The 19,936-nt window shown below is 41.4% G+C and overlaps 1 protein-coding gene and 1 long non-coding RNA gene across 2 annotated transcripts in view; both read right to left on the bottom strand.

Moving 5' to 3' along the window:
- Positions 1–3,356: 3,356 nt before the first annotated feature.
- Positions 3,357–4,279, bottom strand: LOC135527501 (uncharacterized). The gene is made up of 2 exons (XR_010453440.1): positions 4,188–4,279; positions 3,357–3,961 (listed from the first exon to the last, which is right to left on the bottom strand). It is a non-coding gene; the product is annotated as an uncharacterized LOC135527501 (long non-coding RNA).
- Positions 4,280–13,355: 9,076 nt separating this feature from the next.
- The window catches only part of LOC135527706 (ER membrane protein complex subunit 1-like), a 29,174-nt gene continuing 22,593 nt past the window's right edge, over positions 13,356–19,936 (bottom strand). Inside the window, exons 21-22 of the mRNA XM_064956219.1 lie at positions 16,648–16,777; positions 13,356–15,883 (exon numbers count right to left, since the gene is read on the bottom strand). Of these exons, the coding sequence (XP_064812291.1) occupies positions 15,704–15,883; positions 16,648–16,777 (310 nt within the window). The 3' untranslated portion in view covers positions 13,356–15,703. The remainder of the gene's footprint in view (positions 15,884–16,647; positions 16,778–19,936) is intronic.

Here is a 19,936-nt window from a genome sequence, read left to right as displayed (position 1 = left end):
CTGCTTAATGAGGAGCTGTGCTGCAAAGCACTTGAACAGTGTTTTACAAGGGCCAAACTATCCTAAAGCAGTGTGCAGGTACAAGCTCTGAGGCAGGGAAAAACAAATGTGCATTAGGCCAAACAGTTTGGCTGTGCATTCCCGTTTGATTGACCCTAACGTATTGATTTGAATATAATCAACTGTGATCAAATAGAAATTTTAAAGGATTATCTAAAATGAGGCTTAAGAAAATTTTAATAAATCAAATGTATTTATAAAGCCCAATTTAACATCAGCCGATGTCACAAAGTGCTTATACAGAAACCCAGCCTAAAACCCCAAACAGCAAGCAATGCAGATGTAGAAGCACAGTGGCTAGGAAAAACTCCCTAGAAAGGCCAGAACCTTGGGAAGAAACCTAGAGAGGAACCAGGCTATGAGGGGTGGCCAGTCCTCTTCTGGCTGTGCTGGGTGGAGATTATAACAGAACATGGCCAAGATGTTCAAATGTTCATAGATGACCAGCAGGGTCAAATAATAATAATCACAGTGGTTGTAGAGGGTGCAACAGGTCAGCACCTCAGGAGTAAATGTTAGTTGGCTTTTCATAGCCGATCATTCAGAGTTAGAGACAGCAGTTGTGGTAGAGAGAGAGTCCAAAACAGCAGGTCTGGGACAAGGTAGCACGTCCGGTGAACAGGTCAGGGTTCCATAGCCGCAGGCAGAATAGTTTAAACTGGAGCAGCAGCACAACCAGGTGGTCTGGGGACAGCAAGGAGTCATCAGGCCAGGTTGTCCTGAGGCATGGTCCTAGGGCTCAAGTCCTGACAGAAGAGAGAGCATACTTAAATTCACACCGGACTCCAGATATAACAGACTGACCCTAGCCCCCGACACAAACTATTGCAACATAAATGCTGGAGGCTGAGATGTGGCCCCGTCTGACGAATCCCCCAGACAGGTCCAAACAGGAAGGATATAACCCCACCCACTTCGCCAGAGCACAGCCCCCACACCACTAGAGGGATATCTTCAACCACCAACTTACCATCCTGACTGAGTATAGCCCACAAAGATCTCCGCCACGGCACAACCCAAGGGGGGGGCTACCCCAGACAGGAAGATCACGTCAGTGACTCAACCGACGCACCCCTCCTAGGGACGGTATGGAAGAGCACCAGTAAGCCAGTGACTCAGCCCCTGTAATAGGGTTAAAGGCAGAGAATGCCAGTGGAGAGGGGAACCGGCCAGGCAGAGACAGCAAGGGCGGTTCGTTGCTCCAGATCCTTTCCGTTCACCTTCACACTCCTGGACCAGACTACACTCAATCACATGACCCACTGAAGAGATGAGTCTTCAGTAAAGACTTAAAGGTTGAGACCGAGTCTGCGTCTCTCACATGGGTATGCAGACCATTCGATAAAAATGGAGCTCTATAGGAGAAAGCCCTGCCTCCAGCTGTTTGCTTAGAAATTCTAGAGACCATAAGGAGGCCTTGCATCTTGTGACCGTAGCGTACGTGTAGGTATGTACGGCAGGACCAAATCAGAGAGATAGGTAGGAGCAAGCCCATGTAATGCTTTCTAGGTTAGCAGTAAAACCTTGAAATCAGCCCTTGCCTTAACAGGAAGCCAGTGTAGAGAGGCTAGCACTGGAGTAATATGATCACATTTTTTGGTTCTAGTCAAGATTCTAGCAGCCGTGTTTTGCACTAACTGAAGTTAATTTAGTGCTTTATCCGGGTAGCTGGAAAGCAGAGCATTGCAGTGGAAATATAAACCAACACTTATCTGTGCTCATTTTGCGTCTCTCTACAGCAACCCCTGGGGGTCATGTCTAAGTAGTGCCTGGTGTTTTCCCACAGTCCTCCTCTCCCTGTGAGTCCGGCTCTACTCCGGCGGTTCCTGTTCTAGTGCCTTTAGCAGCTGTTGTCAAGGAAAGGGAGACTTGTGGTATATGGTTGGAAACAGAGATTAGCATGCTGAACACGACACCTTATAGTACAGCTGCTGAATCAGTCTAATGCAAGGGCACGTTAAAGCTATGGTTTAACTGGGACCAGAGCATGTGAGAGGAAAATGGCGAGTTATGAGTCAACATTTGTAAAATGACACACTTCTTCTTCTGAAATTTGGGTCATTCGAGGACAGTACATTTCTCACTTGGTTCCGGAGCAAAACAAATCTGAAGAACCTCTAATTCTAATGTTATATAACTGGTAAACTATTAGCAGTTATATATTATGTCCTTCAAATGAACATTGTGGACTTTTTTCCACCGTTGTATGCTGAATGAAGACAGACTCTGGTTCAATGATTAGGCACCACTTCACATAATGACTCTAGGACTGGCTCAAGATAGACTGTGTGGTAATGGTACAGTTTGAGGCCATGTGGCAGAAAGGGATGGGGGCGTTGGAGAAAGGGATGGGGGCGTTGGAGATAGGGATGGGGGCGTTGGAGATTGGAGATAGGGATGGGGGCGTTGGAGATTGGAGATAGGGATGAGGGCGTTGGAGATAGGGATGGGGGCGTTGGAGATAGGGATGGGGGCGTTGGAGATTGGAGATAGGGATGGGGGCGTTGGAGATAGGGATGGGGGCGTTGGAGATAGGGATGGGGGCGTTGGAGAAAGGGATGGGGGCGTTGGAGAAAGGGATGGGGGCGTTGGAGATTGGAGATAGGGATGGGGGCGTTGGAGATAGGGATGGGGGCGTTGGAGAAAGGGATGGGGGCGTTGGAGAAAGGGATGGGGGCGTTGGAGAAAGGGATGGGGGCGTTGGAGAAAGGGATGGGGGCGTTGGAGAAAGGGATGGGGGCGTTGGAGAAAGGGATGGGGGCGTTGGAGAAAGAGATGGGGGCGTTGGAGAAAGGGATGGGGGCGTTGGAGAAAGGGATGGGGGCGTTGGAGAAAGGGATGGGGGCGTTGGAGAAAGGGATGGGGGCGTTGGAGATAAATTCATTAAAAATCCTACAATGTCATTTCTGGATTTTTTTCTCCTTTTGTCTGTCATAGTTGAAGTGTACCTATGATGAAAATTACAGGCCTCTCAACTTTTTAAGTTGGAGAACTTGCACAATTGGTGGCTGACTAAATACTTTTAACTGCAGTATATATATTTTTTTTTTCAATCAACAGAAGTGTATTCTCACAGAACAATCTGACAATGTAGTCAAGGTCATGGAGGTTCATGTCTCACAGGGATCACAAAACAAAAAAAACTAAAATACGTGAACTTTTACAAGCTGTTATAAATGCGATTATTGTAAGAAAGTTCTGGAACAGTGTCTTACTTGTTGGTGAAATTAACAAGATAGTTTGTTAATAATTCACAAGATAAAGTTAAGAGGAAGAGAAACAGCATTACAGGTAACATCACATCAAATCAAATGTATTTATAAAGCCGTTCGTACATCAGCTGATATCTCAAAGTGCTGTACAGAAACCCAGCCTAAAACCCCAAACAGCAAGCAATGCAGGTGTAGAAGCACGGTGGCTAGGAAAAACTCCCTAGAAAGGCCAAAACCTAGGAAGAAACCTAGAGAGGAACCAGGCTATGTGGGGTGGCCAGTCCTCTTCTGGCTGTGCCGGGTAGAGATTATAACAGAACATGGCCAAGATGTTCAAATGTTCATAAATGACCAGCATGGTCGAATAATAATAAGGCAGAACAGTTGAAACTGGAGCAGCAGCACGGCCAGGTGGACTGGGGACAGCAAGGAGTCATCATGTCAGGTAGTCCTGGGGCATGGTCCTAGGGCTCAGGTCCTCCGAGAAAGAGAAAGAAAGAGAATTAGAGAGACGTGTTGAGTACGTAGAGCACGGTGTGGATGATGTAAGGGATGAAGTGGATGTTGCTCTCTCGTCCTCCTCCTCCCGTATCCACGCTGAAGGACTGCTCCGTGGCGAAACGCAGGAACAAGAGCTTGTTGTCGTGGATGTTTAGCTGGTAGGTGGGCTCTCCTGCAGATGTGTTTTTCTTGGAGATAGGGAGGAGAGATATTTGGGAACGGTTTGTGTGTGCTACATCTGATTAAGTTGATTGCATTTCAAGAGACAAAATTAAATTTCTCATTTCATAATATTGTTTTTGGCGATTAATAATTTCATCCAAGTTAATTAGAGAACATCTGGTCCAACAACAGAGGTTTTGATTTGTTTGGCTGTGCCCTACTGAACATGATGAACCTGCTGTGTGCCATTACCTGGCCAGGCATGTGGCGAAGGCTGGGACATGAGGCCCCCAGACAGGAAGCAGCCCATTGCACTTGGAGTTGGCGTTCTGCAACGCAGCACTCTCCCCCTCCTCCCGCCCCCGAGCAAACCTGACAGAGGAAGGATAAAGACAGTATTAGATGCTGAGCATGTTCCACGCTAGGCTCATAGTCTAGGACCTCTGATCATGTTTCCCAGGGAGGCCTGATTGTGTTTCTCCAGTACTACTACTGCTACTAACTACTGCTACTAACTACTGATACTTACTGCTACTAACTACTGCTACTAAATACTGCTACTAACTACTGCTACTAACTACTGCTGATACTTACTACTGCTACTGCTACTAACTACTGCTACTACTGATACTAACCACTGATACTACTGCTACTAACTACTGATACTACTGCTACTAACTACTGATACTACTGCTACTAACTACTGATACTTACTGCTACTACTGATACGTACTGCTACTAACTATGATACTACTGATGCTTACTGCTACTAACTACTGCGACTAACTACTGATACTACCTACTGATACTTACTGCTACTAACTACTGCTACTACTGATACTAGTCATACATACTACTGATACTAACTACTGATACTTACTAATACAAACTACTGCTACTTACTAATACTAACTACTGATACTGACTGCTACTAATGAATGATACTAACTACTGACACTGACTGCTACTAACTACTGATACTAACTTCCTGCAACTACTGATACTTACTGCTAATAACTGCTGATACTAACTACTGATACTACCTACTGATACTAACTGCTACTACCTACTGATACAACTGCTACTAACTACTGCTACCTACTGATACTATTGATACTAACTACTGATACTTACTGCTACTAACTCTGATACTTACTGATAATTACTGCTAATAACTGCTACTAACTACTGATACTTACTGCTAATAACTGCTACTAACTACTGATACTTACTGCTAATAACTGCACCTAACTACTGATACTTACTGCTAATAACTGCTACTAACTACTGATACTTACTGCTAATAACTGCACCTAACTACTGATACTTACTGCTAATAACTGCTACTAACTACTGATACTTACTGATACTAACTACTGATACTTACTGCTAATAACTGCTACTAACTACTGATACTTACTGCTAATAACTGCTACTAACTACTGATACTTACTGCTAATAACTGCTACTACCTACTGATACTACCTACTGATACTAACTACTGCTACTACCTACTGATACTACCTACTGATACTTACTGATACTAACCACTGATACTACTGATACTAACCACTGATACTACTGATACTAACCACTGATACTACTGATACTAACTGCTACTACTGATACTAACTGCTACTACTGATACTAACTACTGATACTAACTGCTACTACTGCTACTAACTACTGATACTAACTGCTACTACTGATACTAACTGCTAAAAACTGCTACCAACTACTGCTACTAACTACTGATACTAACTACTGATACTAACTACTGATACTAACTGCTACTAACTACTGCTACTAACTACTGATACTAACTACTGATACTAACTACTGCTACCAACTACTGATACTAACTGCTGCTACTACTGATACTTACTGCTACTACTGCTACTAACTACTGCTACTAACTACTGATACTACCTACTGATACTTACTGCTACTAACTACTGGTACTAACTACTGCTACTAACTACTGCTACTAACTACTGATACTAACTACTGCTACTACTGATACTAACTACTGATACTTACTGCTGCTACTAACTACTGATACTTACTGCTACTACTGCTACTAACTACTGCTACTAACTACTAACTACTGCTACTTACTGCTACTAACTACTGATACTAACTACTGATACTAACTACTGCTACTAACTACTGATACTAACTACTGATACTACTGATACTTACTGCTACTAACTACTGCTACTAACTACTGCTACTACCTACTGATACTAACTACTGATACTAACTACTGCTACTAACTACTGATACTAACTACTGCTACTAACTACTGATACTAACTACTGCTACTAACTACTGCTACTTACTGCTACCAACTACTGCTACTTACTGCTACCAACTACTGATACTTACTGCTACCAACTACTGATACTTACTGCTACCAACTACTGATACTTACTGCTACCAACTACTGATACTTACTGCTACCAACTACTGATACTTACTGCTACTAACTACTGCTACTAACTACTGCTACTAACTACTGCTACTAACTACTACTACTAACTACTACTAACTACTACTAACTACTACTAACTACTGATACTTACTGCTACCAACTACTGATACTTACTGCTACCAACTACTGATACCTACTGATACTTACTGCTACTAACTACTGCTACTAACTACTGATACTAACTACTGATACTAACTACTGATACTAACTACTGATACTAACTACTGATACTTACTACTGCTACTAACTACTGATACTAACTACTGATACTTACTGCTACCAACTACTGATACTTACTGCTACTACTGCTACTAACTACTGCTACTAACTACTACTACTAACTACTGATACTAACTACTGATACTTACTGCTACCAACTACTGATACTTACTGCTACCAACTACTGATACTTACTGCTACCAACTACTGATACTTACTGCTACCAACTACTGATACTTACTGCTACTACTGCTACTAACTACTGCTACTAACTACTGCTACTAACTACTACTACTAACTACTGCTAACTACTGCTACTAACTACTACTAACTACTGCTACTAACTACTGCTACTAACTACTACTAACTACTGCTACTAACTACTACTAACTACTGATACTTACTGCTACCAACTACTGATACTTACTGCTACCAACTACTGATACTTACTGCTACTAACTACTGATACTTACTGCTACTAACTACTGCTACTAACTACTGATACTTACTGCTACTACTAACTACTGCTACTAACTACTGCTACTTACTGCTACCAACTACTGATACTAACTACTGATACTTACTGCTACTAACTACTGCTACTACTGATACTTACTGCTACTACTGATACTTACTGCTACTAACTACTGCTACTAACTACTGCTACTACTGATACTTACTGCTACTAACTACTGCTACTACTGATACTTACTGCTACTACTGCTACTAACTACTGATACTAACTACTGCTACTAACTACTGATACTAACTACTGATACTAACTACTGATACTAACTACTGATACTAACTATGATACTAACTACTGATACTAACTACTGATACTAACTATGATACTACAGATGCTTACTGCTACTAACTACTGCTAATAATTCTACTTACTGCTACTAGCTACTGCTACTTTAATATTGTTTTTTATTTTACCTTTATTTAACCAGGCAAGTCAGTTAAGAACAAATTCTTATTTTCATTGACAGATTTGTACCTTGTCAGCTCGGGGGTTTGAACTCACAACCTTTCGGTTACGAGTCCAACGCTCTAACCACTGCTACTAACTACTGCTACTGATACTAGTGATACTGACTACTGCTACTACTGCTACTACCTACTGATACTTACTGCTACTAACTACTGATACTTGCTACTACTACTGCTACTAACTTCTGATACTTACTACTAATAACTAGTGATACTACTGCTACGAACTACTGATACTACCTACTGATACTAACTACTGCTACTACCTACTGCTACTAACTACTGCTACTAACTACTGATACTAACTGCTGCTACTAACTGCTGCTACTAACTGCTGCTACTAACTGCTGCTACTAACTACTGCTACTAACTGCTGCTACTAACTACTGCTACTAACTACTGATACTAACTACTGCTACTTACTGCTACTTACTGCTAGTAACTACTGATACTTACTGCTACTACTGCTACTAACTACTGATGCTACTACTACTGCTACTAACTTCTGATACTTACTACTAATAACTAGTGATACTACTGCTATGAACTACTGATACTAACTACTGATACTAACCACTGCTACTTACTATGATACTACTGACGCTTACTGCTACTAACTACTGATACTAACGATTGTTACTAGTGATACATACTACTGCTACTAACTACTGCTACTAACTACTGATACTAACCACTGCTACTTACTGCTACTAACTACTGCTACTAACCACTGCTACTAACTACTGCTACTAACTACTGATACTAACTACTGATACTAACTACTGATACTTACTGCTACCAACTACTGCTACCAACTACTGCTACTACTGATTCTAACTACTGATACTTACTGCTACCAACTACTGCTACTACTGATTCTAACTACTGATATTACCTACTGCTACATACTACTGCTACTAACTACTGACACTGACTGCTACTAACTACTGATACTAACTACTGCTACTAACTAATGATACTAACTACTGCTACTAACCACTGCTACTAACCACTGCTACTAACTACTGCTACTAACTACTGATACTTACTGCTACTAACTACTGATACTTACTACTGCTACTAACTACTGATACTTACTACTGCTACTAACTACTGATACTTACTACTGCTACTAACTACTGATACTAACTACTACTAACTACTGATACTAACTACTGATACTTACTGCTACCAACTACTGCTACTACTGATTCTAACTACTGATACTAACTACTGCTACTACTGATACTAACTACTGCTACTACTGCTACTAACTACTGCTAACTACTACTAACTACTGATACTTACTGCTACCAACTACTGCTACTTACTGCTACTACTGCTACTACTGATTCTAACTACTGATACTACTGCTACTAACTACTGCTACTACTGATACTTACTGCTACTAACTACTGCTACTAACTACTGCTAACTACTACTAACTACTGATACTAACTACTGATACTTACTGCTACCAACTACTGCTACTTACTGCTACTACTGATTCTAACTACTGATACTAACTACTGCTACTAACTACTGCTACTAACTACTGCTACTAACTACTGATACTTACTACTGCTACTAACTACTACTAACTACTGATACTTACTGCTACCAACTACTGCTACTACTGATTCTAACTACTGATACTAACTACTGCTACTAACTACTGCTAACTACTGCTAACTACTGATACTAACTACTGATACTTACTGCTACCAACTACTGCTACTACTGATTCTAACTACTGATACTAACTACTGCTACTACTGATTCTAACTACTGATTCTACTGATTCTAACTACTGCTACTAACTACTACTGATACTAACTACTAACTACTGCTACTTACTGCTACCAACTACTGCTACTTACTGCTACTACTGATTCTAACTACTGATACTAACTACTGCTACTAACTACTGCTACTAACTACTGATACTTACTGCTACCAACTACTGATACTTACTGCTACTTACTGCTACCAACTACTGATACTTACTGCTACCAACTACTGCTACCAACTACTGATACCAACTACTGATACTTACTACTGATACTAACTACTGATACTTACTGCTACTACTGCTACTAACTACTGATACTTACTGCTACTACTGATACTTACTGCTACTAACTACTCCTACTACTGATACTTACTGCTACTAACTACTGATACTAATACTTACTGCTACTACTGATACTAACTACTGCTACTAACTATGATACTACAGATGCTTACTGCTACTAACTACTGCTACTAATTCTACTTACTGCTACTGCTACTTTAATATTTTTTTTTATTTTACCTTTATTTAACCAGGCAAGTCAGTTAAGAACAAATTCTTATTTTCATTGACAGATTTGTACCTTGTCAGCTCGGGGGTTTGAACTCACAACCTTTCGGTTACGAGTCCAACGCTCTAACCACTGCTACTAACTACTGCTACTGATACTAGTGATACTGACTACTGCTACTACTGCTACTACTGCTACTACCTACTGATACTTACTGCTACTAACTACTGATACTAACGATTGTTACTAGTGATACATACTGCTACTAACTACTGATACTTACTGCTACCAACTACTGCTACTTACTGCTACTACTGATTCTAACTACTGATACTACTGATTCTAACTACTGATTCTAACTACTGATACTAACTACTGATACTAACTACTGCTACTTACTGCTACCAACTACTGATACTTACTGCTACTTACTGCTACCAACTACTGATACTTACTGCTACCAACTACTGCTACCAACTACTGATACCAACTACTGATACTTACTGCTACTAACTACTGCTACCAACTACTGATACTTACTACTGATACTAACTACTGATACTTACTGCTACTACTGCTACTAACTACTGATACTTACTGCTACTACTGCTACTAACTGCTACTACTGATACTTACTGCTACTACTGATACTTACTGCTACTAACTACTGATACTTACTGCTACTAACTACTGATACTTACTGCTACTAACTACTGATACTAATACTTACTGCTACTACTGATACTAACTACTGCTACTACTGATACTAACTACTGCTACTAACTATGATACTACAGATGCTTACTGCTACTAATTCTACTTACTGCTACTAGCTACTGCTACTTTAATATTTTTTTTTATTTTACCTTTATTTAACCAGGCAAGTCAGTTAAGAACAAATTCTTATTTTCATTGACAGATTTGTACCTTGTCAGCTCGGGGGTTTGAACTCACAACCTTTCGGTTACGAGTCCAACGCTCTAACCACTAGGCTACCCTGCCGCCCCAATACTACTGCTACTAACTACTGATACTACTGCTACTAACTACTGCTACTTACTGCTACTAACTACTGCTACTACTGATACTAACCACTGCTACTTACTATGATACTACTGACGCTTACTGCTACTAACTACTGATATTACCTACTGATACTTACTGCTACTAACGATTGTTACTAGTGATACATACTACTGCTACTACCTACTGATACTAACTACTGCTACTAACTACTGACACTGACTGCTACTAACTACTGATACTAACCACTGCTACTTACTGCTACTACCTACTGATACTACTGCTACTAACTACTGATACTAACTACTGCTACTACCTACTGATACTAACTACTGCTACTAACTAATGATACTGACTGCTACTAACTACTGATACTAACCACTGCTACTTACTGCTACTAACTACTGCTACTACTGCTACTACCTACTGCTACTAACTACTGACACTGACTGCTACTAACTACTGATACTAACCACTGCTACTTACTGCTACTACTGCTACTAACTACTGATACTAACTACTGCTACTACCTACTGATACTAACTACTGCTACTAACTAATGACACTGACTGCTACTAACTACTGCTACTAACTACTGCTACTACTGATAACTACTGACACTGACTGCTACTAACTAATGATACTAACACTGACTGCTACTAACTACTGCTACAGACAACTCCCACAACAAATCTAATCAAAATGCTACCCAGACTATTTGCATTGCCCCCTCCTCCCCTCTCTTTTACACTGCTGCTACTCTGTTGTCACCATCTATGCATAGTCACTTTAATAACTCTACCTACATGTACATATTACCTCAATTACCTCGTCTAACCGGTACCCCCACACATTGACTCTGTACCGGTACCCCCCCCTGTATATAGTCTCTCTATTGTTATTTTACTGCTGCTCTTTAATGACTTTTTCTTCTTTTTTACTGCATTGTTGGTTAGGGGCTCGGAAGTAAGCATTTCACTGTAAGGTCTACACCTATTGTATTCAGCATTTCACTGTAATGTAATGCCATTACAAAAGTACAGTTCAACTCAGTCAAGAACAGGCTGTCTTGAAATAATAACACAGTGCAAGAGAATAAGTCGCCCAGCAGCCTAAATAAATAGTCAAGCAGAGATCCATAAGATCCACTGGACTTTACTCAATCCTGGGTACTGAAGTGTTGCTGTTGAAGGTTTTGTTTAAAAAATAAAAAAAAACAAGTGAATGCTGTAGGTTTAGAGTCCCTGGGAACACCAGCTCCATCGGTTTCATATATATTTGGTTGTATGTTTTGTTGTCATTTGACAACTAGATGTTTTTATAGCTTCAAACTATCGTGTCAGAAATCCAATAGACTGTCAGTTTTTGCGTCCGGAAATGAGTCTATGCATTCGAGTGGTTATATTTCCCCAGCCCCGAGCTACTGTTGCACATATTTGATCTATCCCAAAATCATAACACCTGACAAATCAAGGGGCTTGATGGTAAGTTAAAAACTAGTAGGCAAATCAGGTGTTCAATTGTTGGGATAAGATCAAACGTGTGTGTTCTGCCATTTCAGTTGATGAAGAAATCAAACATATCACATTCATAGATGAGGCTCTGGGTGTCGGGACTGAGAGACAGTTCAACACAATGACATGATAAATAATCTACAGTTCAGTGAACTCAAATGACAACACAAAAAAGGTTGTGCTGCTACTCCATTGTATAGCTACCTATACTTTGTTATAAATGGAGGTTTGATAGTTGCACGAGGCTCATTAGACTTGACACATAAAGGCATTAAACAGTATAACCGATAAGTTTAAAGTATGAATGTGTGTATCAATGACTGAAGTGACCATTGAACTGCAAGATATATCCCAGATTTGGGCTAACATTAACTACCTAACTCTGAACGGATCAAGGAGTGCAAAGTCAAGAACTGTTATAGTTCGCCCCACACCAAAACGAACAGCTGTGTCAACTCGTGATGTTGACACATCGAACTACCTAAACCATTCCTGTTGACACAACTACTAACTATCTAAACCATTCCTGCCATCACATCAGAAAGATGGCAAAGGACTTGACCCTCGAGTAAACAGAGAACCACGGCATAAGTTTTCGATTCTTGCAATTGAGGAAATGTTTGCTGGTTTGTCAGCTGTGGCCTGTTAAAGCCTAACAGTACAGTAGCTCGCTAAGATACACAATGTTTGGCTTGGTTGTTTGTTTGTCATGTAAATACGACGAACTCAGCTGTTTTAAACCATAATAACTATGTTTATTTCACTGTAAACTGCAGTAAGAAGAAAAATAATTGCTATTATTTCTTTATAGCAAAATCAAACAAAATCAGTAGTAAGCTTACTTTGTGCAAAACAAAATGTTAGACTCAGAAATAGTCATCATTTTATTGAGGGCATTGGCGTTTTTGTGAAAGTGTTGCATGAACAGAGTTTTCCATTCATCCCAAAAGGGGAAAAAAATGTATACTCTAGAGCACCATGCTAATCCATGTTTAAAGACAAATATACATAAATATCTTACAAACTATAATTTACACAAAAGCCATGGGGGGGGATATTAGTTCAAAGATAAGTCACAACACTTCCAGTGCATCAAAGAAAGACTTAAAAAGACCAACACTGCGAGCCTCAGAGGCAGACGACCCCAAAAAACGAACCTCCTCAGTACACACAAACCCCCCCCCCACCCCAATTCACTATCTGTCATAGGGATGGTCTTCAAGTATCTGTGGCATAAACATGGTGAACATACCCCTTTCGCACACATAAAAACAACAAAATAAACAAAAAGTTATCGAAATCTGTACCACATTTAGTAATCTTAGATTAGGCCTAATCTTAAAAAAGACGTTTTAGTCATCTTTCAGAGCTAAATAATATTTCAGTATAACAACACCTGCTTTGAAATGCACCAAGTACCCATCTAACTGCTCTTTCGTTGTGGTAAAAAATATATTTAATTGCATGAAGTGAGATCATGAAAACCACTTTACATTGCTATCTTAAAAGGGAGGCTATAAAGGGTTTCGACAGTTCATTATTTGTTCATAGCAATGACAGTGCCTTCTGTAAGTATTCATACCACTTGACTTATTCTACAATTTGTTGTGTTACAGCCCGAAAACACACGACAGTAAAAACATGTTATGAATTTTATGCAAATTTATTGAAACTTAAAATACAGAAATATCTCATTTACATAAGTAGTCACACCCCTTTGCTATGACACTCCAAACTGAGCTCAGGTTTTCATTTTGATCATCCTTGAGACATGATTGGAGTCCACCAGTGAGTGGCCAACTCACTTGTTTTGACAGGATTGAGAAAGAAACACACCTGTCTATATATGGTTGACAGCAGAAACAGAAAACATACCATGAAGCCCGTGCTGTCATGTGGCCTTTCTCAGAAGAGGCTTCCATCTCTCCCATGAAGCCCAAGGAACTGTCTGTAGATCACCGAGATAGAATTGGTCATATCCGGGGGAAGGTTACACAACGACTTCTAGAGTGTTGAAAGTTTCCAAGAGTACGGAGGTCTCCATCATTGGGAAATTGAAAAATATGGATCTACCCAGACTCTGCCTAACTGAGCAACCGGGGGAAGAAGGACCTTGTTTAGGGAGAGCCCAATGACCACTCTGACAGAACTACAGAGATCCTTGGCTGAGATGGGAGAACCTGCCAGAAGGACAACAGTCTCTACAGCACTTCACCACTCTGGGCTTTATGGGAGAGATGGAAGCCTCTTCTGAGAAAGGCCACATGACAGCACGCCCGAAGCTGGCAATTTGAAAGAGTATATCTAAAAAGATTGTGGTCTGATGAGATGAAAATCGAACTCTTTGGCCTGAATGCTAATTGCTACGTCTGGAGAAAACCAGGCACAGCTCATCTGGAGAAAACCAGGCACAGTTCATCTGGAGAAAACCAGGCACAGCTCATCTGGAGAAAACCAGGCACAGCTCATCTGGAGAAAACCAGGCACAGCTCATCTGGAGAAAACCAGACACAGCTCATCTGGAGAAAACCAGACACAGCTCATCTGGAGAAAACCAGGCACAGCTCATCTGGAGAAAACCACACACACAGCTCATCTGGAGAAAACCTTGAAGATTGCTGTTCACCGCTGCTCCCCATCTAACTTAACAGAACTTGAAAAAAATCTGTAAAGGAAGAATGGGAAGAAATCCTCAATTCCAGATGACACAAAGCTTGATACCGACATACCCAAGACGACGCAAAGCTGTGATCTCCACCAATGGTGTTTCTACAAAGTATTGACTCAGGGGTGTGAATACTTACGTAAATTAGATCTGGATTTCATTTTCAATAAAATGCACAAATATTTCTAAAAACATGTTGTTTTCACTTTCTTTATGGGCTATTGTGTGTAGCTGGGTGAGGGACAAAAATAAAATCTAATCCCTTTTGAATTCATGCTGTAAAACAATGTGGATTAGGTCAAGGGGTATGAATAGGTTCTGAAGGCAACGTAAATCCCCTTAAATTCTACCTCAATGCAAAGTCTTACCAAATAAATTAAACAAACAAAAAGAGAAATCTGGCAACCCGAAATTAATCTCTTCCTTGAAAAAGAAAGACGACCCCCACCCCCCCCCCCACCCACCCCACCAAAACGGCTTCAGCTCGTCCACTGTCCCGGGGTCATCCATGCAGCAACGGAGAGGTCAGAGTTGAAAGGTGAGAAGTTGACTCTTCACCGCCAGGCCCGGTTGAGCAGTTTGACCTGTGCCAGACGTTTACTAATCATGGTGGCGAAGAACAGAGCGAACAGAACACTGCTGATCAGGACGTAGTCGTAGTCATCTTTCAGCACGTCGAACTGCTTGGAGGGGTACACCCTGGTTTGGTAGATGTCAAGACCGTACGCAACCACCTGTGTGACAAAAAAAAATCACATTTCCGTGTTAAATATTTAGTCTTTTGACCTACACTATAGTTGAATCTTCAATTCATCTACAGTCGCTGCATTGTCAGTGTAACATGACCTTGGAAATGCAGAAGGAAGTCCAGACTTGACACATTGAAGGAAGTGTAATAGACCAGTTTCCCAACCAGGGGTACTAAGACCCCTGGGCGTACTTGACCTACCCACATGGGGTACTAGGACCCCTGGGCGTACCTGACCTACCCACAGGGGGTACTAGGACCCCTGGGCGTACCTGACCTATCCACAGGGGGTACTACGACCCCTGGGGGGACCTAGCCAATCCACAGGGGGTACTAGGACCCCTGGGGGTACCTAGCCAATCCACAGGGGGTACTAGGACCCCTGGGGGTACCTAGCCAATCCACAGGGGGTACTAGGACTCCTGGGGGTAACTAGCCAATCCACAGGGGGGTACTAGGACCCCTGGGGGTAACTAGCCAATCCACAGGGGGTACTTGGCCTATCCACAGGGGGTACCTAGCCTATCCACAGGGGGTACTAGGATCCCTGGGGGTACCTGGCCTATCCACAGGGGGTACCTGGCCTATCCACAGGGGGTACTAGGATACCTGTGGGTACTAGATAAGACTCATGAGACCATAAAATGCACATGAGGGGTACTCCCAGGGTACTGTGGACATAAGAAAATGTACTTTGTGGTACAGTAGCCGAAACAGGTTGGAAACCAATGTAATAGACCACAGACTCACCAGACACGTGGACTCCAGGCCAGAGGGGGCAGTGTAGATTCCTTTCACTCTCGCTACGGTCTGATTGTAATTGATGAACCACTCTGTGCGAATGGGCATCTCTGGGGCGTAGGGTATAAGGTTCTCCTCACTGGAAATACATGATAAATCAATTCTTACTTTCATAGAGTTTCATATAGTGACAAGGGCCCAAAACATTTGCCAAAGACTCCAGCCACCCTAGTCATAGACTGTTCTCTCTGCTACTAACCCGGCAAGCGGCGCCAGAGCGCCAAGTCCAGGTCATAAAGGCTTCTTAACAGCTTCTACCCCCAAAACACAAGACTCCTGAACAGCTAATCAAAATGGCTACCTGGACTATTTGCATTGTCACGCCCCTCCCCCATTTAACACTGCTCCGCCTCTCTGTTTATTATCCATAGTCACTTTACCTCTACCTATATATTATCTCAACGAACCTGTTCCCCTGCACTGGTCAGCCCCTGCACTGGTCAGCCCCTGCACTGGTCACCCCCTGCACTGGTCACCCCCTGCACTGGTCACCCCCTGCACTGGTCACCCCCTGCACTGGTCACCCCCTGCACTGGTCACCCCCTGTATATAGCCTCGCTAATGTTATTTTATTGTTGGTTCTTAAATTATATTTTATTTTTCACTTCAGTTTATTTTTGTAAATACTTTCTTAAAACCTATTTTTCTTAACTGCGTTGTTGGTTAAGGGCTTGTATAAGTAAGCATTTCACTGTAAGGTCTCTACACCTGTTGTATTCAGCATTTCACTGTGAGGTCTACTACACCTGTTGTATTCAGCATTTCACTGTGAGGTCTACTACACCTGTTGTATTCAGCATTTCACTGTAAGGTCTACTACACCTGTTGTATTCATCATTTCACTGTGAGGTCTACTACACCTGTTGTATTCATCATTTCACTGTGAGGTCTACTACACCTGTTGTATTCAGCATTTCACTGTAAGGTCTACTACACCTGTTGTATTCAGCATTTCACTGTGAGGTCTACTACACCTGTTGTATTCAGCATTTCACTGTGAGGTCTACTACACCTGTTGTATTCATCATTTCACTGTGAGGTCTACTACACCTGTTGTATTCATCATTTCACTGTGAGGTCTACTACACCTGTTGTATTCAGCATTTCACTGTAAGGTCTACTACACCTGTTGTATTCAGCATTTCACTGTGAGGTCTACTACACCTGTTGTATTCATCATTTCACTGTGAGGTCTACTACACCTGTTGTATTCATCATTTCACTGTGAGGTCTACTACACCTGTTGTATTCAGCATTTCACTGTAAGGTCTACTACACCTGTTGTATTCAGCATTTCACTGTGAGGTCTACTACACCTGTTGTATTCAGCATTTCACTGTGAGGTCTACTACACCTGTTGTATTCAGCATTTCACTGTGAGGTCTACTACACCTGTTATATTCATCATTTCACTGTGAGGTCTACTACACCTGTTGTATTCAGCATTTCACTGTAAGGTCTACTACACCTGTTGTATTCAGCATTTCACTGTGAGGTCTACTACACCTGTTGTATTCAGCATTTCACTGTGAGGTCTACTACACCTGTTGTATTCAGCATTTCACTGTCAGGTCTACTACACCTGTTGTATTCAGCATTTCACTGTAAGGTCTACCTACACCTGTTGTATTCAGCATTTCACTGTAAGGTCTACTACACCTGATGTATTCAGCATTTCACTGTAAGGTCTACTACACCTGTTGTATTCAGCATTTCACTGTGAGGTCTACTACACCTGATGTATTCAGCATTTCACTGTGAGGTCTACTACACCTGTTGTATTCAGCATTTCACTGTCAGGTCTACTACACCTGTTGTATTCAGCATTTCACTGTAAGGTCTACTACACCTGTTGTATTCAGCATTTCACTGTAAGGTCTACTACACCTGTTGTATTCAGCATTTCACTGTGAGGTCTACTACACCTGTTGTATTCAGCATTTCACTGTAAGGTCTACTACACCTGTTGTATTCAGCATTTCACTTTCAGGTCTACCTACACCTGTTGTATTCAGCATTTCACTGTAAGGTCTACTACACCTGTTGTATTCAGCATTTCACTGTCAGGTCTACTACACCTGTTGTATTCAGCATTTCACTGTAAGGTCTACTACACCTGTTGTATTCAGCATTTCACTGTAAGGTCTACTACACCTGTTGTATTCAGCATTTCACTGTAAGGTCTACTACACCTGTTGTATTCAGCATTTCACTGTGAGGTCTACTACACCTGTTCTATTCAGCATTTCACTGTAAGGTCTACTACACCTGTTGTATTCAGCATTTCACTGTAAGGTCTACTACACCTGTTGTATTCAGCATTTCACTGTAAGGTCTCTACACCTGTTGTATTCAGCATTTCACTGTAAGGTCTCTACACCTGTTGTATTCAGCATTTCACTGTAAGGTCTACTACCACTGTTGTATTCAGCATTTCACTGTAAGGTCTACTACACCTGTTGTATTCAGCATTTCACTGTAAGGTCTACACCTGTTGTATTCAGCATTTCACTGTAAGGTCTACTACACCTGTTGTATTCAGCATTTCACTGTAAGGTCTACTACACCTGTTGTATTCAGCATTACACTGTAAGGTCTACTACACCTGTTGTATTCAGCATTTCACTGTGAGGTCTACTACACCTGTTGTATTCAGCATTTCACTGTGAGGTCTACTACACCTGTTGTATTCAGCATTTCACTGTAAGGTCTACTACACCTGTTGTATTCAGCATTTCACTGTGAGGTCTACTACACCTGTTGTATTCAGCATTTCACTGTGAGGTCTACTACACCTGTTGTATTCAGCATTTCACTGTAAGGTCTACTACACCTGTTGTATTCAGCATTTCACTGTAAGGTCTACTACACCTGTTGTATTCAGCATTTCACTGTAAGGTCTACTACACCTGTTGTATTCAGCATTTCACTGTAAGGTCTACTACACCTGTTGTATTCAGCATTTCACTGTCAGGTCTACTACACCTGTTGTATTCAGCATTTCACTGTAAGGTCTACTACACCTGTTGTATTCAGCATTTCACTGTAAGGTCTACTACACCTGTTGTATTCAGCATTTCACTGTCAGGTCTACTACACCTGTTGTATTCAGCATTACACTGTGAGGTCTACTACACCTGTTGTATTCAGCATTTCACTGTAAGGTCTACTACACCTGTTGTATTCAGCATTTCACTGTAAGGTCTACTACACCTGTTGTATTCAGCATTTCACTGTG

Source organism: Oncorhynchus masou, chromosome 33 (assembly GCF_036934945.1).
Source record: "Oncorhynchus masou masou isolate Uvic2021 chromosome 33, UVic_Omas_1.1, whole genome shotgun sequence".
NCBI classification, from domain to species: Eukaryota; Metazoa; Chordata; class Actinopteri; order Salmoniformes; family Salmonidae; genus Oncorhynchus; species Oncorhynchus masou.
This window is presented reverse-complemented; position numbering and strand designations above follow the sequence as displayed.